At 43.7% G+C, this 21,494-nt stretch overlaps 2 protein-coding genes across 5 annotated transcripts in view; both read left to right on the top strand.

Annotated features, from left to right (window-relative positions):
- The window catches only part of LOC148820831 (uncharacterized), a 41,903-nt gene extending 33,781 nt beyond the window's left edge, over positions 1–8,122 (top strand). For all 3 annotated transcript variants that reach the window (XM_088932405.1, XM_088932403.1, XM_088932404.1), the window contains 6 exons: positions 187–353; positions 2,117–2,297; positions 5,736–5,844; positions 6,068–6,188; positions 6,984–7,059; positions 7,719–8,122. In XM_088932405.1, the coding sequence (XP_088788531.1) occupies positions 187–353; positions 2,117–2,297; positions 5,736–5,844; positions 6,068–6,188; positions 6,984–7,059; positions 7,719–8,101 (1,037 nt within the window). In that variant the 3' untranslated portion in view covers positions 8,102–8,122. The remainder of the gene's footprint in view (positions 1–186; positions 354–2,116; positions 2,298–5,735; positions 5,845–6,067; positions 6,189–6,983; positions 7,060–7,718) is intronic.
- A 1,068-nt stretch (positions 8,123–9,190) lies between these two features.
- On the top strand, positions 9,191–20,649 carry LOC148820830 (alpha-1B-glycoprotein). 2 transcript variants are annotated; one of them, XM_088932406.1, is made up of 10 exons: positions 9,191–9,364; positions 10,027–10,338; positions 12,614–12,922; positions 13,188–13,475; positions 14,875–14,919; positions 15,640–15,726; positions 16,991–17,021; positions 17,288–17,337; positions 17,594–17,628; positions 19,495–20,649. In XM_088932406.1, the coding sequence occupies exons 1-10, from the start codon at positions 9,274–9,276 to the stop codon at positions 19,630–19,632; spliced, it is 1,386 nt and encodes a 461-aa protein (XP_088788532.1). In that variant the 5' UTR covers positions 9,191–9,273; the 3' UTR covers positions 19,633–20,649. The 2 variants fall into 2 exon arrangements, with proteins under 2 accessions (XP_088788532.1, XP_088788533.1); XM_088932407.1 differs by lacking the exon at positions 17,594–17,628.
- Positions 20,650–21,494: the final 845 nt, after the last annotated feature.

Below are 21,494 nucleotides of genomic sequence, written 5' to 3'. Positions count from 1 at the left end.
AATGCAAATATCATTAAGTCTTATGAGAATTTCTGTTCAGGGTTTTATGAACGCAAATGATTCCTCTTTTCCAAAAACAAGGTTAAACATTGCAGTTAGGCTGTGGTCATGCTGGGAGCAAAACACCCTATGTTAGAAGTATTTCCCCCTGAATACTCGAATGATGCAGCCGGTGTATCTCTGCAGTTCTTTCCCAGCTGATGGAGCTGGGGGAGAGGGAGGCCCTGAGTCCGTACGAGGTCCGCCTGAGCCGAGGAGAAGTGTGGAGCCCGCGGAGCGTCGCCAGCTTCCCCTCCGCCTTCTGTGAGCGCTTCATTGAGGACCTGCAGGATGGGCACGCTGTCCGCCTCAAGGTGACTCCCACAGTGCAGTACTGCACAGTGTGCTAAAGTTAGGGAGCATTTACACTGACTTTATTATTTGCAGATATTTTTCTTCCTGCTGACATAAGTAAAAAGCGTGTTGTCACCGAACTGTGAACTGTGAACTGTAGACAGTCTCTTGCGTAAGAGACTGTGATGCCCCGAGGGTAGGGGTCGCCACTTGGGCACAGACAGGCGTGCCCAATTCTCCAGACGTGCCCCTTTTTGCCAGCTGGGGAACCTTTTCTGCACCTGTACACACAGCCCCTGGCATAGACAAACTGGGTGGCTGCTCCTCAATGGGCAACAGAACCTATTGTTAATCGACACGTTCAAATGTGAGCGACAAATTCCCTACTGCGTGCGTCTCTTTCTGTTGCTGCTGTGGATGATCCTATTGGAAGACCGGCCAATAAAATGACAAACCACAATCGAGTATGTAATGATTTTGAAGTGCAGAAACAAGGGGCGGGATAAGAGATCTCAAAACAGAATTGTTTATTGTTATTTATGCTTTTTATTACTTTCAGTGTTAAAATACATCATCTTTGTAAAATGTGTGCCTCGTGTTCTGGTTAGTAAGTTATTTCTAATGTGTTCTTCAGAGCTGGTTAATACAAGTTTTCTAGTTATATAATTAATGTAATTGTTCTAAGTAGTAAAATAAGGTTGTGTTGAGAGCTGATAAGAGTATTGTATGTGCCAATCGTGATCTGGAGGGGCCCCTTTCCAAGGTCTTGCCTAGGGCCTCCATCAAGCTAGCGCCGGCCCTGTGTACACGCCCTGTCCTCCAACAGCGGTGCTGATTCCCAGACCCAGAGTTTCTACCACTGCTTGGAGTCCCTCACGTCGCCAAGCCCTTCGCTCGCGAGTATCCGGGCTTGACGAGCTTCATCTTCATGACAAGCTCCCAGCTCCCACCCACCAACACAGAGCCTCCTTCTCCCACTCCACTCGCCACCAGTCAGCCCTGGGACTTCCAGGTCGGCCTCCAGCCGCTAGCGCCCTCATCTGACACCACCAGACTGGGTCTCACACACGAACCACCTTCCGAGTCTGTTCTGTACCTCTCTCCGTGCTGAGACTCACACACTGTCCCTCATCAAACACACACACAACCTCTCTGGTGCCTCACTCTCACACCCCAGGTTGTGTACTCACAGCTGCTGGTGTACCTCGAACCCCTGCCCATTCACCACTGTCTCTTCACACACCCAAGCAGCTGCTAGCACATCTCGAACCCCTGCCCATCCACCACTGTCTCTTCAGACACACAAGCAGCTGCTGGCGCACCTCGAACCCCTGCCCATCCACCACTGTCTCTTCACACACAAGCAGCTGCTGGCGCACCTCGAACCCCTAAATTATTCTTATTGTTCCTATTATTATTTTAAAGAATAATTCCATGGACTAGTGCAGCTGTTTTCATGGATTTATGAAAAAACACAGATTTTTATATATAAATGCTTAATTAATGGATACCTGTTGATGTGCTTTTGGTAATAACACTTGCATCCTGCCTAATTTTTACTCATGCAACCATCTCTCAAAGTGCATGTAGAAAAACAGACTTTTAACTATGCTAAAGTTCATAAGTCTCATTCATCAAATTAATATTAACCCCAAAGATTTAGAATTCTTGAAACATTCAAGGACTGACAGCTTTCAAATTAGAGCAAGGGGCCAGAGCATGAGACGCTGCATGTTTTATGGTTTTATTTAAAGCCTGTTTTGACTGCACACTCTCTCCACAGACCTTTCGGATGCCAGGGCAGTCAGAGTGGCATTTTGTGCCTCTGGTGAAGCACTTTGTCCTGTATTACCTCCAGGAGGGGAGCTCTGCCTGGCTCTGTTTTCCTAAACACGACCCCCTCACCATCTACCAGGCTGTCTTCCAAACAGAGGAGCAGGCTGCTTTTCATCTCCGCTCTGTGGGTTTGTACCGTGCCAAAAACATTGGCCCGCTCAGACATCACGTAATGTGTTCCGGTGCCTAACATTCACCAGGATTCTTTTTCACTGGACATTGAAGATGCTCTCAATAACTTCATTAGCAGGAGGACAACATGAATGAATGCTCCTGCTAATGGTTATTTAGAGCATGGTGAATATGTTTTAAGACGAGTATACCTAGTAATTTTGAAATATGATTGCACTGTGATATGTTATGAGATTACAGTTTTCCACTGCAGCATATTGAAATCCTATACTATTTTGGCATCTGTATACTATTTTGGAGTAACTGTTCTCCTGTTAAAGTATATACCACTGGCAGGTAAAGTCCATGCCAATTCATTTACGTGAGTTCCTTTTTATTTTATAGGCACTTCATTTCCCTTTCCTCAGTGTCTAAAATATAGTGGGTCCATTCCAGTAGCAGGAACTGTCATCAAGCTATTGTGATGAAGTGTGTACAATTGTAACAACATAGGCTGATGATGTCACAATCGGCACAGCTTGCATGACAGTTTTAATTTTGCAGCCGTACACTGCACATACACAGAAGAAGATGGGAACACTCAGTCTTATGTTTTAAAACCTGAGGTCTCTTTTGTGAGATTATATGAGGACCTGTTCCCAGGTTGGTTTGAGCAAACCCCTCCAAACTGCAGTGTCATGTACAGTATGTAGCCTGTGGCTCAGAAATCTATCCAAACACAGGCTCTTGGAGAACATGACAGGACTTCATCTGAATCTGCTCAGTCAGATTGCACCGCTGGTAGTCCTGGAGTTCCACCTTGGGACTAGAGTGCAGAGTCTGGAATGGCTTCTAGGAATAATCTGCAGAGACAGGCAACACGGAGGGGCAGAACTTCATGCTAGTGTGCTCGATGGGACTGAAAAGCAAGGACCGGTCATTGTCGTCGGGTCTTATCCTGAGAGACTGCTCTTGGAGATCAAGATGACTAACCTACTGGAAAAAGGCATCTATGCTCTGCCCAGAGGCTTAGCGTGCAGGGAGCAGTCCTGGTTACATGACGGACAGAGAGGTGTGCTCACCTCAGCTGAGAGCATCAGCATCATCACAAAGATCCTGATTAACTTAACAGCCAGGGATGAGGAAGGGTATGTCCCTGGTCAACCCACTGTCAGACTTGACACTGGTGAGCCCATTCTCAGCAAGCTGGTTGCCTGCAATGTAATCGCCAAGCTGTACCCTATGCATGATTACTTGCTTCTGGTAGAACTGCGGAAAAAGTGGCATGATGGCATGTTCTTGGCTTTGGGGCAACCTTTGAGAGAAATCCAGGCCTACTTTGGGGAAAATGTTGGCCTCTATTTTGGTTTTTTTGGTTATTTCATCCGGGCTTTGCTCCTCAAGTCCATCCTTTTTCTATTCCTGTATTTTTTTCCCATACAATCAAATGCAAGACTTATCTTCTCTCTTTTTTCCAACATCCTGTGGTTCAGCCTCTTCCTGGAGGGGTGGAAGCACTGCCGAAACATGTTAACTTTGGAATGGGGGACTTCAGAGAGAAGGGAGGAAAGGCAAGTAGCTGTAGGTGGCAATAACAGAATCATGGGAATAAATCTCACTTTTGGGCACCAGAAGATCATTTCCTTCTCCAGGGAACTTTACTTCAAGACTCTTCTCCTCTCCATTCCATTTGTGGTCACCAGCTTGTTTGTCTCTGTAGGCCTAATTGTATTCTACATCCACCTGGAATCAATAGCAAGCAAATATCATTTCAGGGAGAAAAGCTGTTGTGGTGTGCCCCTCTACAGCCTTCCAGAGGTGTCCCTGACAATTGCCATGCTGCTGCTGAACAGGGTTTACCTTAAGCTGGCCAAGCAACTCACCGAATGGGAGAACCATGAATCTGATGTGCTCCACCAGAAGTCTCTAGTAGCCAAACTTGTGATCTTTTACTTCTTTAACAACTTTGGTGTCCATTTCTATACTGCATTCTACCTGCAAGACTTGGACAAGCTCCGCAAACACATGGTGGCTCAGTTTGTGACCTTCCAGATCCTCAGTGAAGTCAGCCAATCCATTCTGTCGTTTTTGATGACCAGGAAGCGCCATGGCAGGGAGCTTGTCAGAAGTGGTCAGGACCAGCTACAGCCTTTGGTTCTGTGCCAGATACAGTTGCAGAGCTGCAAGTCAGTCTACGAGAGTGAGCAGGATGACTACCTTGACCTTTTTCTGTCATTTTGCTACATGATATTCTTCTCTAGTGTCTGCCCCCATGCAACCATTTTGTGCCTGCTCTACAACCTGACCAAAATCCTGCGAGACTCCTGGAGGTTCTGCAGTGTTTTGCGCCGGCCCTTTCCTGGCCCGGCCACCACCAACAAGATCTGGCATCAGGCATTTGAGCGCTTTGAAGCCATCGCATTGGTGACCAATTTTGCCTTGGTCTGGGTTTCTCCAGAGTTTCACCAGTTCTTCAAGGAGTACTCTACCACGCACCTTCTGATGGCCCTGGTGGCTCTTGAGCACGTGATGTTGGCCTTGAGGAGCACGGCAGTTTCGTTGATTCTTTTCATCTCTCAGGAGGTTAGGGCCAGGATCAGGAGGATGAGGTCTCACTCTCTCTAGTCTCAGCAGCAACAGTGACTTCATCAGTGAACAGACTTACTGAAGCTTAACACAGCCTCTCAAGGACCTGCATGAGAAATGACCAAAAACATAACATGCAGAATAAACCTCAGCATATTAATACCACAAGTGTCTTCGTGAAATAAAGTTTTGACTTGATTAATTCAAAAGTCTGCATTTCATTATTTTTAGTGATTTAAAACATTTTGAAAACATTTACACCTCCATTAACCAAAGATAATCTCAGATTTGTCAGCATGCTTGAGCCAGATTGAATCTTCCTTTTATTTGGTTAACTGAAGGGTTAACTGGAATCCTTTTTAGAAAATGAATAGTTAATGTAAAAAAAATGCTTGGTACAAAAAAATAATATAGTAACAACAACAGTTGTAGCCCTAAGGATTTTAGTGTAAAATGCAACAAGTAAGATTAATGTTTTTATAGAACAATATTTTGTTTTTAAAAAAAGTCATATTTGCTTTAATGCATCACAACAAGCCCATAAGACATTATTGAAACTTGTGCTGAAAAGCATTACACATACGTCAGACTTATGCAAAGCTGATCTCTTTATGTTGTATTACATTGCTGGATTAATTGACATTTCTTACACATATCCTTATGTCTTATACTATCAGAGAAAAGAGCCTAGAAATACATCTGCAGACATACAGAATGACCACAAGATGCCGCTACATAATGCTTTTCTGTGTTCTTTTTGTTTTTTAATTTCAAGTGATAAGATTTCAAACCATTCTAATACTTTGAATTGAAACTGTGCTGAGGATTGTTCAGGACTCACAAGTTCTTTTCTGCATTATCGTGCCCAGGACCAGTTGGAGACCCTTTTAGCTGTGCCAACCTGCAGGAAGTGAAATCGGTGCTAGACTCCCAGATTGCTGACAGCTTCATGAAGGGAAAGCTGCTATTAGGATACAGGTGAGCGAACTGAAGCCTGCCAGTGGACATGGACGCCCTAGTGCTGTCACATTAATTCCTGTTTTTGCTGGTCCGTTTGAACTATGCATTACACCATATAGCTGTAGTAAACTTGGCTGCCCTGGTATGTTCAATGAGCTCTCACCTTTCTTCCAGCACAGAACCTGACTCACCCTCTGTCTTTCACTGCAGCATATCTTAATTGCGTCGTCCTTCTCTGCAGACTGATTGCACTGCGTGCCCTGGTCACTAGCGAAGAGGGCTGTCTCCCATCCTGCTGGAGAATGGCCCACTCTGTGTGCGGTCAGCTGGAGTACCTTTGTAGCATCGGGCAGAGTCTGCAGGTCAGTGCAACAGGATAGACTGGTGGTGTCACACCCTGTGGGCCCGCAAGGTCCCTCTAATCTCCCAGTCTGGTGTGGTGAGTTTCAGGAGGCAGGATTGGGGTCAGGAGTGGAGTATAACTTGGGAATATTTCGGTGTACTCCAGCACAACCAGATAAACAGTACTGGTACCAGCACTCTTGTTCATGAATACACTTATAGCTTTACCCTTATTTCTATTCTTCTAACATGCATGTACTGAAGGATGTAGAGCACAGCAGTTTGAATCAGTGTCTGTTATGGGTTAAGGCACAAAGAAAATACATTTAGTAGTACTGTGTTGCTAATGAAGAACAATCAAGCTTGTTACTTTTGCAATTTGCTGGCTAAAGCTGCATTTAGCATGTATACAGTTACCCAGGCTGTGTTTACATTGGGAATTTAAAATCACACTGACTGCAGCAATTAGCACCTCACATTGAAGGAGTAATGCAGAACTTTGCCATTAATTAATATGATTATATTAACATGAGCAAAGCTCTGGCAAAGAATCAAAGAAAGTGTCTGCAAGCAAGAGAGGAGAGGAATTGTTTAAACCAGTTATGTTTTAAGATCTAACTTGCTGATCCTAAATTAACAGTGATGTTCTTTAATTCAAACTGAATTTTTGACAGAAGTAGGTACAGGTCAAAAATCAATTGGCAAACTCCTGCCTCAGTTAAGCTATGTTGATAATTTGGTTTAATTTAGTTCATTTTTAAATCCTCCTGCTACACAATGACCTGAACAGTGGAGCAGACCTCTTCTTCCTACAGGATGTCTTTGCGCCATCCACAGGAAGCAAGAAGTCAAACCAGAGACAGACTCTGTCAATGCACCAGGAGGCTGCAGGTGAGGATGTGAGGTGTTGTCTCTTTCTAACAGTCAGCAGTGCCTTTGCAGTTGTGTGACAAAAAATGCACAAAAAGTGCGAGTCTTAGGACTGATAAAAATGGATATTTAAGACTGCAGCAAACAATCAGAGAGAAGATGTGTTTTCTGTTAACTCGCCCTGAATTATTGTGGTGTAACGTAGTAATAGCAGAGAGCAGTGTAGTGAAAATTATTACAGAACTGGGTAAAAACAAAGCAAACAAATGAAGACCTGGGATAAAACCAAGAGTGCAAAACATACTGTATCAGTGAACATTTCGAATGGCAGCTTAGTAGAAAAATAGTCAATTTATTTGAAAATTCTTAACTCAAAGCTGTTGTCCTACATACATTGAATTAAAGAAAAATGAATCGGTCTGCTCCCTGTTATTAACTCATAGTTCCTACGGTTTGGCCTGTTCTGTATACTGTATGTGTAGTGAACTCAGGTAAATCTCTATACTGTCCTTTGTTTTTTTTGTTGGAAAATTCCAAGTAAAATCCAGTGTCTTCCCAAAAGGCATGGGCCGTAGGAATTAATAGATTCTGCAGCTGGCCCTGTCGTTCAGGCTGGTATCAACTTCACTGTCATGTTTTGCTTTTTCCTGTCTTTTCCCACCCTGCTACGCTCCCCTCAGAGACCATGCTGAGGGGCTACGTGTGGACCGTACGGCAAACCCTCAAGCACCCTGGCTGCCTGGCGCCCCCAGAGCTCTGGAAAGCTGTCAGACCAGGAAAAGGGGGTACAAATGGAGAGAAGACAGCTTGGCTGCAGGCCATCCTGGCTGTGTGTGGGACTCTTTTGAACAGCCTGTCTCAGGCCCTTCACTCCCTGTGTCCCGAGGTCCACAATCTGCTGGAGAAACTGGACACTGAGAGGCAGGGGGCAGTAAGGGCTCAGGTCCACTCTCCTAAACCAACCCAACCAATCCCTAAGATTTACCCCAACCTCTCGCAGCCTGAGCAGGACACAAAGCAGAGAGCCTACCTCACAGCTGCACAAATGCTAGACTCCTGGTAGCTCCATTGCAGCCTGAACATGTCTAAAGGTACAGTACATACCTGAGTAATTTGATCCACACATGCACGGCCATCTGTAAGGAACTGCTTCCTGTTCTTAGTCCAAAATTTGCATCTTATTGATATCCACCTGTGCCCTCCAGGGTGGATGAGACACGAGAACGATATCCTCCTATAACATTCAATACAATGTGTTTCCTGACACAAGTCTTCTCTCGCTCCAGTCAGTCTTCATTGCAAGTACACACTAGTCTAGTCTAAGAAGATGTGGCTAATTTTCAGTCTGTGGATTAGCAAGTGTTTCTTGAGCTAGTTTTGGAGGACCAGTAGGTGGTGTTTTTCCCTCTGTACTAGAGAATGCAAACCAATGCCCAGTTTTGTGACATGGGATGGGATGTGCTATCTTAAACCTTAAATCTTAAAGGTCCTGTCCACACTGTAGTCATCACAGCACTGTTTGAAAAAGAAAAGGTAAGAGGCTAAAAAAAACCTGCTCGCCTGGAGACTCTTTTGCTGTAATACAGTTTCCTGTCCTACTTCCACCCCCTGCATCTCCCCTAAAAAAAGAGTTGATCTCAGTGGGACTTCCTGGTTGAGTATAATTTTGATACATCAATAAGCAGAGGCCTTGCAGTGTTGTTGTGTCACAAGCTCCAGATAAAGGTTAAAACAGGATGAGATGCAATTCCCTGTTCTTTACTGTCGCCTCTGGTTTGATGCAGCTTTGTTGTGACACAAGGCTGCATTTCACCTTTGTTTGTGCATTTTGTTTGCATAATGCCTTGAGTAATTGTTTCGTAAGGCACGTGGAACCACTTTTGTCAGAAAAATTGCTGTTTGAGGAAAAAAACTCACTTATGGTGCATTTGCTTGTTTTTCATGGACACGTGGACGCAAAGAAAAATATTTTTGGTGTTTTCCAAAAGGTCGTATGCAAGGTAGCTTTCCAGTATGAATGTAAAAGTTTCATTTCATTCTTAAAAAACCTGCTTTGAGTTTGTATATCTTTATTTCTTGAGACACAGATGTTTCTAAAGAGGATTTAGTCATTTCCTTCCTTCTGCTGTGATGTTTTTCCGTTCTAAGAATTATGTTTTCAGACTAACACAAACCATTCCACAGTGCCACAGGCAATATCGGTGTGATCTCTGACAAAATTTCTTAAAGAGAAGAATGTTTCTTTCCCAAAAGGATTTTTTGCAAGCCAAAGGCACAACCCTTAGCAGTGTGAAGCTTGTGTTGATTTTTGAACTATTAGCAAATGGTAAGTTATCTACTCTAGAATAATTTATTAATTTAGGGAAACTTTGCTAATGCTTAAGTATCTTTGGTTTTATATTAAAAATGTTTAATAAAATCATATGAGGTCTGGGTCCAGAAATATTTGTTTTAATGTGAACTCCTGTGGCAACAGCTCATTGCATTACTGAGATCTTGTAATACTTTTCCAGATTAAGATTCTAATTAGTAACAGAATATGTATGAAATAAGAAACGGAAAGGGCATTTTGATCTATTAAAAAGTCTTGCAAATTGGACTGAAATTCAGCAGTGAAATTCTCTCACCCTAACAGTCATGTTTTCTTTAAGGTCTTGTGTCTCTGAGATTGGTAGTTGGACATACAGTAGTCATGGTGCTAGTGTTTGTAGACACATACTGTAGATAGTAGATGGGTGCAGAGGGAGCTTTTCTACTTCTGTTACTGTATATTTTAATTTGATTTTAATTTGCTCAAGCACAGACTTGCCTTCCCTTTACTCTAGATGAACAGTTTTGGGAAAGCCATCCTGGCTGCCAGACATATTTACCTGGAATGATCATTTTTCAACATGATCAGTCATTTGCAGTTCAGAATTGAGTCACAAAAGATAGGAAAACAAGGAAAAGGTAACATGTTCCTCCCTCCCACACTGTGAAATGTTCCAGCTGCTTGCTCAAATTCACCCCCGGCCCCTGCTATCAGCCTGGCTCCGAAGATGCGATCCCAGGTGCTGGAGCGCACTGTGGATATTCTGTGCCAGTCTCCGCCAGGCCATACCGGAAGCATGTTCCTGCTGTACAAAGAGCGCCAGCTCATTGACTCCAGGACCTTCAGTCCTGAGCAAAACCTGGCCCAGTTCACTCTGAGGGGCGTCACCACACAGAACCTGACAATCTACTGCTGCCAGTACCAGTCCCAGCAGTCTGGGGTGCCGATTTACAGCATCATGAGCCAGTACCTCTCCCTCATGGAGGAAGGTAAGTTCTGTCCAAAGAAAGGCTTTGGATTCCTAATTGTTACTCTTATTAACTGCTTATCCTCTTTCTCCTCCTCCTTTTCTTTCCCCTCTACAAATACAAAAAAAGTGTGTTGTGTTGCAAATACAGTTTAGAATTCACACAGTTTAGTACCTTTTAGTTTAAGTCAGCTGTTCATACATTGTACAGACAGCAATTCGTTAATTGTGCTGGAGAACAAGATAGCATAAATGCAAAGTTGTATACCTGTCAAATGTGATACAGGAGCATGTCATAGGACCTACTGTTGAGGTCAGAGCAGTAATGTGAAATCGGGTCACACGCAAAGAAGGCTCCACAGCCGAAACATTGTGTTTCTTTTCTTCTCTTTTCAGCATGGAATAAATCTCTACTTGTTTAATCTCAAGTAAGTCTGTGCAGACAAGCAGGAAAAAACACAAAATTGAAAATTGCATGTTATATATAATGAAACATCTGATACAGTTGCAGGCCGTCAGCAGTCATATGTGTATTTACCAGATTTAAAAATATCCTGAAGAGATCCTGAAGTTTCTGGAGAGACAGAACAGCACACATCATCACTTCAGTGATTTTGTTTTGAAGGATGTTGTAAGTGATCATACACCCATCTCATTACTTTACCTAGACTCGTGTGGTTTTACCACAGAAACCTCACCCGGTACCTCGCCCAGGTGAAGGCCTAGATTGATATCTTCTTGAAAGGTGTGTTAGGGTGTGCCATAACTGTCTCTCTGAAAACAAGAGTGGGGAAAAACCTCTTGAGTGAACCGCACTGCACAGTTGTCCTCCCGCCCCCTTCTCTTTTTACAAAGTGACTCATAGCTGTTGTCTGCAGTAGCTGAAACACTAAAGGTAACTGAGAATCGAGAATCTGCTAAGAATTCATTATTTTTAACCTATATGGTATGTGGATATATTATAACCTCTATTATATAACCTATAGTATACGTGTATCTGGAGATATTGCTGGCAAATTCACAGCATCTCAAGACTTTTTACACTGACTAGCTCAGACATGGCCTAGTTTACCTGGCAGGATAAGATACTCAAATCTGGAAAACCTTACCTATTTCTTTGTTTCTGAAGTTTGTCAGGTCTGTACTTTCAAATGTCTGTGACAGTTAAGCAGAGGATGCTCACTCACAAAAGGAGAGTGTTGCTTTGTTTCGCTTTGAAGTCTTTGAGCCTCCCAAACAAAATGAAATGTATTTTACGACATCATATATCTTTTCTTTTTGCTTTCTAAACTCCACACGGCCTGTTTTACTTTAATGTTAAAGGTAACTTTAAACAATTAGGAAATTAAAAGTCCTTAAAATCTGAACAGGCTTCAGAATTCTTGATTATGTCATGACACAATTTTTAAAGATAAACACTGTGAAATATTATTCCATGCACCCATAGTGTCAGTGCTGTGACTCATTTGAGCTAATTTCCATTCATGTCTTTGCTTTCTGCTGGTTGGAAGTTAATTTGAAATGATTTTGTTCCTTTCTAAGTGTTAAAGTATTTACATTGGATTTTCTTATATTGTTTACATCTGTTTGATGCTATTGAGATCAGAGCTGATGGTAGTGATTCAGATGTAGTCTAAATAATTGCAGAGTTTGAACATAATTCACTATTCCAGATGTGTCCACGAGGGTCATTGTAAAGCTTCAGAAGGATCCAGTGCTTTATTCCACGTGTTTAAGCAGGGCATTGCTCAGATTGGACCAAATTCAGTATTCCAGATGTGTTAAAAGCAGAGCATCACATAGTTTCAGCAGAAATTCTGTCAACTTGTTTTATATACTCTATGCTTCTCATCCTAGTTTAATAATTGTTCTTTTCCTGGGTATAAGATTTTTTTTATGTTTTTATTCATGTAATTTGGTGATATGGAGGTAAGCCAGTAAGCATGGTGAATTTGTTAATTATCTGCCATGTGAGTAAGGCTTCTTCAACATAGCCCTCTTGCATATCCACAGACGTCTACCAGCACCTCACATGGTTGTGGGTGGCCTTGTAATAAAGTGATGTTGGCTGGCTCCTGAGCCAACCCTTCACTGACACTTGGACCTCATTGTCATCACGGTAGCCCTCACCTTCAAGAGCATCAGCCATTAGGCCAAACAGGTGAATAATTGATGGTGCAGGATCCCAGCTGTGTATTAGGTGGGGTACAATCATAAAAATTGTCAGGTTCCAGAATGGCGTCCTGTGTTCTGTACACTTTGTGAATTCTGAGTCTCCTGTCTTCTTGATTTTGCAGCTCCCTCTGTCCTCCCGAAGCCCTTGATGTCTGTGGACCCTCTTGGAGGCTCTGTGTTGGTTGGGCAGACCCTGTCGCTCCGCTGCTCCGCGTCCCAAGCCCCGCGGCAGCCTGAAGCCTTCCTGCTGCTGAAGGACGGGAGGGTTTTCTCCCGCCACGCTGCCCCCGCTGGCTTGGAGGAGTCATTCACCCTGAAGCCGGTGCAGGGCAAGGAGGGGGGCTTTTACAGCTGTGTGTACCAGGCCCGCCTGCCATCCCAGGACATTGTTAACTCCACCGCCAGCGACCCGGTCTACATCACTGTGTCAGGTGAGGGAGATGCAGTTTAGAGCAAAGATGCACAGCTTCTTAAGAATCGTAATAATCCTCTATAGATCGATTATGAACTCTGTTAGAAGCGAAACCAGAGGTCACAAGGCTCCTCCAGGATAAGGACTTTACTATAGCTCTCTGTTCTTTATGCTTTACCATGATTTACTATACTTTTGGTTTACTTTTGCTTCTACTCCAGCTGCCCTATTTGACACTGTCCTGTGCGACATTTGACCTTTGAACTGCCCTGCATTGTTCCCAGACTCCCTGGCGGCGCCCTCCCTTGTCCGTGTGCCCTCAGCATTGCAGAGCCCCAGCAGCGTGACCGTCGAGTGTGCGGGGTCGCCCTCCTACCCCGGCGCCCTGTTCAACCTGTACCGCCTGGGAGCCACCCACCCCCTGAGCTCCCTCCGCGCCACCGCCGCCCAGCATGGCGTCCGCTTCACCCTGCCCGACCCGACCGGGGAGTACCAGTGTCAGTACGCCGTGAACCTGGGCCAGGAGTGGAGGGAGTCCGCCCGCAGTCTGCCCATCCTCATCGACCCTCCAGGTGTGCGCTGGTGTGCCCGGTAAACCCCGCTCTGTACATGGGCACAGCAGGCAAGAGTCTCATCCCGCCGCAGCCATGGCCAGCAGAGGTCATTCGTGGACTGTTTGTTTGGTTGAGAACTGTCACTTCGTGCAACATGCAATTTGTCATTTAGAAAAAAAAATGAAGCCTTTTTGCTTCAGTTAGTTATTTATTTTTGTACTTATTGTTATAGCTAACGCCGGTTTTGTTATTACAGCTAACAGAAATGTGATGGTATCTATAATGTACAAATCCAGAAACCTAACAGAGTTCTCTTTTTACTAGATAACCACTGATACTTAACACGTCTTGGTTTATGTTTCTCAAACCATTCTTGTATTCTGGAGGCACAGTGTCACTTTATGGGAATACACAATGTTATACATGGAAACAAGAAAAAACTCAAAACACATTCTAACATAACTCCACAGTCTGTTTCAGGCCTTTTTAAAAAGATATTAAAAGCCTAACGTGTTTAAAGCTGAAATATTCAATCTAATCTATCAAGTTAATCTATCATTGAAAGGCCAGTGATTCTCAAGTCAGTATTTACTGTACCTAAGAGTGTTACTTAAGGTAAATCATTCAAACAGGCGCTAAACTAAGAGACGATACTAACAATTCAATTGCAGACTGTGAAAGACTTCGTCCTCAGCCAGGAGACAGCTGTCAGGAGTTGCACAGTGTGCTTCTGGGATAAGCCCTGGTTTGCCAGAACCTACGTTTTGATACAGTATATGTTCTTTAGATAAAGAGTTTTTTTTTTTACCCAGGATCTGCATGTCTGGGTCAAGAGCTGTGCAGGAATCAAACACATACAGTATGGCTGCTCTACAAGTCTGTTTAGGAAAGGACACTTTCTTTCAAAAACTTCCACACCGAGTCCAGCTATATTCATTCAGAAATACTTTCCCTAGCACTTTATGAATCATTGCTGATACGACAAAATCAGGAGAGCTGCTATAGCTCCACTAAGCATGCTGCTTGTCTCGCAGCCCTGCAGGAGAGGTATGAGCTGTGCACACTTTGTTGGAGTTATCTGCGTGGCAAGCCTCTAACGTGCCTACACAGCTGATGCTGCCCTACTTGACATCCCTTAGGCTCACTGGCCTATGGTCTGGGCAGCCCTGCCTCTGTTGTGCAGGTGGACAAGCTGGACAGTCCCAGAGTTTAGTTTGCCCTTGTTGTAAAGCTCAAAGCCAGAATGCATGCCACTCTTACCAGCTGTTACCAGCTTAGAAATGCGCTGCAGGCACTGGACTTTCTTAGAGTTCTGGTCTTTTCAGGTCTGGATTTTGATAGTTCTGTAAGCTGTGCAACATGTCCTTCACCCTTCATGTTCCTTATGACTTGAATTATTCCAATGCTTTTTTTCTAGGACACAGTGTTCCCACTGAACCAAGCGCCCCTGCTTCCCGCATAGGTAAGCTGTTGTAGAAAATAATTTTTTTTTTATCATTTCAGGAAGCTTCCACTCAATGGTAATGGTCTCAACTTCAAGATGAAGCAATCTTGAAAGAGACCTTTAGAGAAGCCTCAGTGCATTCTCGGGGTGGACTTCCACAGTAAGTTTAATGGCAGTAGCAAAAAAAGAATGGCTTCAGATTTAGAGTTAGCCCTGAATAGCATGGTTTGTGAGGTGCAGATAGTGTATCCCATAATTTCTGGGGAGTGTAATCTGGTCAGTGTGCTTCTATGGAAAGTAGGTGATAAGAGGCATTGTTGATTGCTGACAACTGTGCCTCACTGAAACAAAAAGCAGACCTGGCTAAAATGCTGCCAATTCAGACAGCCTCAAAGGTTTGCAGTCCCTGGATGTCAGCCTATGGATTGAGCACATGCAGTATGCTGTAGCTGGGTCAGATTCAGATGTAGAGAAACCTCAGATGCTGTTTGAGTGGGCCATTTCCTCATGGACATCTGTGAACAGCAACAGATATGATTACCAACCATAATAATTATTGAATTTAATGAATAGCCACGATATTAATTGTCTAATATTTTGGTGGGACAGCATATATATCATTGCAGACCACTTCGTGTGCAGTACATACTACCTAGTAAGTGTGTTGTAAGGCTTTGGATGCTCTAACGTCATTGGTCAGGAATGGTCTGACTATCAGTCCCCTCCTGCTCTCTACAGACTGGGCGCTGGTTGCCGGCTCAGTATCTGCTGGAGTCCTCTTTGTTGCCATCCTGGCCATACTGGGCTTCCTGCTGCACCGGAAAGGTAAGCTCTTGTGTTTCAGGAAGCTGAAGGACTATGTAGAGTCCAGTACTTTATGTGAAAAGCTTAATTTGATATGTGACACAATACCAAGCACACGGCAGAGGACACCAAAACACACAGGTGTCTACAGTTGGACCTTGTGTGTAACGTGGAGTCTGATGCACATCTCGGTTTTGGAGACGAGATTGTTCCATTGTGTTTTAGGGTTGCTTCTTTTAACACAGCAAGGAGATACAGTATAGACAAATGAAAGCCCCTTCATGTTCTTAGCTGTGGTGTCATCAGTCCCTCATAAATGAGAGGGGGCTATTCGGCCTGTGTAGCCTGCTTATACGCTAGTAGCTGTTGATCCAAGGCTCTCATCCAGCTTGTTGTGTTGGCTTCAACAACATGGCTTGTTCCTGACTCCCACAGTACTATGATCTTAGAAGTGTTAGAACCTACGTTCTTAGGTTTTAATGCACTTCTATATAGTTTTCATTTGTGTCCTCTTATATGTTTTCATCTATGCCAGAGTTTTCCAGCTGTGTCTTCATAGATCCAAGGGAATCAGTCTTAAACCAGTCTTAAACACCTGTACTGTGTGTAACGTAGTTACAGAAGAGAGATTTCATCATCAAGATAGCCTTCAGTATTTAACAGCCCCATATTGGAAGCTCTTTTTTTTAAATCTTAAAAGTACAGATATGGAGCGGCACAGTGGTGCAGTGGTTACCACTGGGTTCAGTTCTGGACCTGGAGTGCTATCTGCGTGGAGCTTGTATGTTCTCCCTGTGTTCGCATAGGCTTCTTCTGGGATCTCCAGTTTCTTCCCACAGTGCAAATACATTCTAGTTGTTTAATTGGATTCTGGAAAAACTGGCCCTGGTGTGAGTATGCTTCCTACAAAGGACTGACATTGCCCACGTTGCTTGCTGGGATGGGCTCCATGTATCTTGCAACCCTCAATTGCAGGAATCTGCTAGAAAATGGATGGATGGCGGTACAGAGATTGAAATAAGAGTGAGCTTATCTCTGAATCCTACCATTTGCAGTGCTTTGGCTTGTGGTCCCCTAAGCTATCCTACAGAAACAGATAGCGCCATAGAGCAGCCATGCATTCCTTCCTTGTGAAAATTCCCTCAATTCTGCATTTGTCGCTGCACTTTTAAATGTTGAGCTTTAAATTAAGTTTAGGCTGGAAAGCCGTGCACCTGTTCGTCTGAGCTCTGCTTTGCTGGGAAGGTGGCTCTCGTGACCTTGCCTGCTTTCCCTTCTTTTGCAGTGAAATTGCACACCGAGAAGAAGAGAAAGAGGTAGGTGTGGCATTGCAAGACAGTGCAGTATTCCCTCCGCAGCCTTCCCAGGTTTGCCACAGTAAAGATGTGTGAATGACGGAAAAGCCTGATTCTTTTGCATGGTGACATGTCTTCACCACACCAAAAGGTACCAAAAATAAAGAGTGGATGTTGTAAGGAAAATCAAAAATGGATGTATCTTTTTACATTGACAGTATTTGAGCTGTCTACCTGTAGGGAAAAAGGAGAATGGACAAAATTAAGCAGATTTTTTTTCTTTTAAGGGAGGAAGCACTGCTATGGAATTCTTTACACAACATGGATAACATCATCGGTAGGTTTACCTGTTATTTGTGGTACCGTTTACTGATAGGTGTGTTGAGGTGAGTTCCTTCTATCTGTTTGCCTGCTCTTCTCCACTTCAGTTTCCTTTTGAACTTTCACGTTTCAGAGCTTCACCAGCACAAAAAGAGAAAAGGAGGCTGTAGGTTACATCAGAGCTCGACGCTTCGGCCGGGTGGCAGATTCTGAAAGTGTCACTCTTTCTGTGGGTCGTATCAGTGACGGAGGCATGTCTATTTGTTTTTCAGACTTCTCTTTAAGAGATCGCTGCACTCCGGCACAGGTGATGAACTCATAACACAACTACCTCATTCTTTCTGCAGTCAGCAAACCCGCGTCTTTTCCACTTTTATTCTTCAGAGAGCTCGAGAGAAAATCCTCCGTTGCAAAATCCTCTTAAATTTCAGAATTTTTTGTAAGCCGACTGACGCCTGGTATTTGCATTCTCACTTTGGCTAAGGGGAGGAGAGGTGATCGTTTTTGAAATGATAACTTTCAATTACTCCTGTTCACAGTTTTCCTCTACCTTAAATGGTACTCTTTAAGTACTGCCAAAGTTTATTAATGAAATCAGGTCAGCAGAGGGAGGATTATTCAGTCTAAGACAGGCATTCCCCACTCTGGTCCCTGGGGTTCAGGATCCAACAGGTTTTCTATGTGTCCTTATGTTGCCTGAGGGAAATGTCGAATTGATCCAGTTAAGGTTTTACTGGCCCAATTCATTCCTCCTGTATAGTCTTGAAAATGAAAGAGACACAGAAAATCTGCTGTATTTTGACCTCAGAGTTGACCTCGGCTTGTATCTAGTGTTTACTGAATGGACCTGATACTCAAGTGTCTGGGTCAATTGCAGCTTTTAGCTTGTTTTTTACAATTTGAACAAATTGTAAAATATCAAGAGCTGAGATGTGTTGAGTAATTAATCTGTAAACTAACACAAATAGGCGAACGCCTTAAGATTTAAAAGGCTGTATAGTGTTTTTTGTCTGGTTTCTGTGCCTCTGAAGTATAAAATGTTAAAAAGGGGCAAATTAACTATTAACGCCACTCTCGCATCATTTTTGCATTTTTTTAACAGGGACCCTTCAGGCATGCATGAGAATATCATGTTATTTAGTGGATCATTTTTAATTTACATTACCTTTTGGTCCTATTTATTGTGCGGGCATTGCCACGTTCCATGTTTTACCATGCTAAACTATGTTATACCATGCTTTACCATACTCTCTTGACACTCTTGCTTGATTGCACCCGACACTTTAACCACAGATTTGTTGCCTAATACAACGTTCCCAACCTCGCTTCCTTATTTTCAAAGCCCTGCTTTCATTCTGAACTGGTTCTTGACGCAGAGATGCACACGTGATCATGTACAGTACCGTCTGCCTTTCGGAAAAACCACAAAGGAGAAACCTCAAGAAGGAAAGGCCCTGGTTTTGTCTGATCGGATGAGAAATCTGTCCCTGCTTTTGTTTGCCTGGATGAAGCAGAAAATAGTCTAGGCAGAAAAATAACCAGCAGGAGGTAACATGGGAAGTTATACTTATTCCCAGCATTCAGCTTCTCTTCCTGCTATCCTGGCTTTCACAGTCAGAGAGTTCTTTCCAGTTTTTTTAATTTACTTACAATATGTGCTTGGGTAACACATCCTTTATTATTACTGTTGTAACTATTGCTTGTTTATTCATCTGATACCTTTATTTCAACATGGTACTGGAAGTGAAGCAATATGGGCGACAGCTATCGCCACACATACAGGACAGCGTAGGGCAGTGCTCAGCAGGGTCCTGATAGATGAGACTGTTGGAGTTTGCTGCACTGAAGCTCATCCCTCTGCTGTTCGAGTTGGCTTCTGTCCTGACAGAAAGGGCCGGCGAGCTGTTGAAATCGCTGTGCTGTTGCTCTTTGGGAGAGGAGGCAGGGAGTGGCTGGCGTACAGCACGCAAAGCGTAGTGCGCAAGAGAAGATGTGTTGCAAACAAAGGCGGTAAAAAGATTGTCGAAAGACTATGGGAAGTAATTGAATAGGCAGTGTGCAGCTTTTGAAACGTAGGGAAGCATGTGATTTTCAGATCTTGTGGTCCTTTCAGGTTTGTAGGGAGCATCTTCTGTTCTCATGAGCTGTTCTCTCACTGTGATGGGTTTTACAGGACGGGGGAGCAGAAGCCATAGCCCATGGGGACCAAACACTGGGGAACCCCCCACATGGCACCACCAGGCATAGAACCTCCTCACTTTCTTTTTCGGGGCCCCAGGCCTTCTCCACCTTCAAGAGCCCAATCCCCTGACAAAGGTCCTGGCCAGGACACAAGCAAGCATGTGGACTGAATGGACTAGAGACTGCCCTCTTGTGGCTGTCTGCAGCAGCACAGCCGTCGCCACTCTGACTTGTATTTTCTCCAATGGGCAACACCTGCCCGGATCTTATGTGAGCACGATTTCAACGGTGGTTAAAACGTGATGTTCCATGAGAGTTGTCATACTCACTGCTCCCGTGAAAACATGATCTAAATAGAGATCTTTCTCCTCTGTACATGAACCAGATGGCCTGGCTAATCTATGGGTTGCACAAATGCAAAAGAGACTTTCTCCTGTCCTGGTTGGTACTAGATTAAAGGAAATGTCTTTAGTTACTGAAGTTTAGGATTTCATTCATGGAGCTCCTGCCTGACCAGAGGGAGGGCCCTAAGATTAGCTTTGAATAGCTTTGGACACAGATATCTTGACTTCTTAACTTTGTGCCCAGTTTCCCTGACAGGAAAATACAGCACCACCTCTGTCAAAGACTGCTCTCAGCGACTCGTTTCAGTTCGGGATGAACCAGTACTGTTCTGTTAAGAGCAAACCTGGCTGTCTTCGTGCTTGGATTGAGACAGCAGGACAGTGTGTGTGCGTCACGTGAAATAGATTAAAATCTGAAGGCTTTGTCTTAGAATTGTCCTAAACTGTGCACTTCTTTGTGCACTAAAAAAAATCATGTGAAAGAAATGAACTGAGCCACAGAGGAGCTGTTTTTAGTTCATATCATCTGTGAAACTTGGAAGGTCTTCCTCAAAGTGTGTTTTTTGCTTGTTTGTAACAGAACTTGTGAAATATCTGCTGTAATGCTTTTGTAGTCAAGCATTGTTAATCTCAGAATCAGAAAAAACAAAAAACAAAAATGAGGTTAGGTTTAACCCGTACCAGATGCACTGTGATAAATATTATACTTAATGTTTTTCTTCTTTTTATCATTTTGTTGTCTGTTCTGTATATCTGTAATAGAAAAGTTGTAATTAAAGTAATTAAACTGTTTCATTTCTAAATATAGAGTAAAATGTGTTTAAGAAGCTTAGCTTCTAGTTAAAAAAAAATCCATTAGTATCTGTTCCTGTTTCACATCTTTAAAACAGGGTCACCTCACATATTGTTGCAGCCAGCAGCTATATCACCTGCAACTCACAGCTGGCAGCCCACTGACGCTCAGCAGGTGTGAGCCTGGTCAGTACCTGGATGGGAGACCTGGGAAAACTAAGGTTGCTGCTGGAAGAAGTGTTAGTGGGGCCAGTAAGGTCACCCACCCTGTGGTCTGTGTGGGTCCTAATGCCCCAGTATAGTGATGGGGACACTATTCTGTAAAACCGGTGCTGTCCTTCGGATGAGACGTAAAACCAAGGTCCTGACTCACAGTGGTCATTAAAAATCCCAGGGCGTTTCTTGAAAAGAGTAGGGGTGTAACTGCGGCGTCCTGGGCAAATTTTCCCCTGGCCTTTACCAATCATGACCTCATAATAATCCCCATCTATGAATTGGATTCATCATGCTGTTCTCCTCCCCACACAGAGCTGGTGGGTGGTGAGTGTACTGGTGCACTATGGCTGCTGTCGCATCATCCAGGTGGGGCTGCACACTGGTGGTGGTGGAGGGGAGTCCCCATTACCTGTAAAGTGCTTTGAGTGGAGTTGAGTGAAGTGCTTTCTCCAGAAAAAGCACCGTATAAGTGTAAGAAATTCTTATTAAGATAGCTGTAGTAGTTTTCAGTTTGTGAAAAGTTTCCTTGTGTACCACTAGAGAGAGCCCTGTACCACTCCAATGCCAGCCTTTCTTAAAGCCCTTGACAGTTTCTTACACCAGCCTCACTGTGCTGCTTTGTCTTTTTTGTCATTTTTGT

This window comes from Atractosteus spatula, chromosome 14, assembly GCF_055471065.1.
Source record: "Atractosteus spatula isolate fAtrSpa1 chromosome 14, fAtrSpa1.hap1, whole genome shotgun sequence".
NCBI classification, from domain to species: domain Eukaryota; kingdom Metazoa; phylum Chordata; class Actinopteri; order Semionotiformes; family Lepisosteidae; genus Atractosteus; species Atractosteus spatula.
This window is presented reverse-complemented; position numbering and strand designations above follow the sequence as displayed.

Excerpts from the sequence above, each read along its gene's own strand:
- LOC148820830 (XM_088932406.1), top strand. The coding sequence starts at position 9,274 with ATGTTTCTTTCCCAAAAGGATTTTTTGCAAGCCAAAGGCACAACCCTT. Across the intron at positions 13,476-14,874 it reads CATCCTCATCGACCCTCCAG|GACACAGTGTTCCCACTGAA; the intron begins GTGTGCGCTGGT and ends CTTTTTTTCTAG. Across the intron at positions 17,022-17,287 it reads ACCGAGAAGAAGAGAAAGAG|GGAGGAAGCACTGCTATGGA; the intron begins GTAGGTGTGGCA and ends TTTTCTTTTAAG.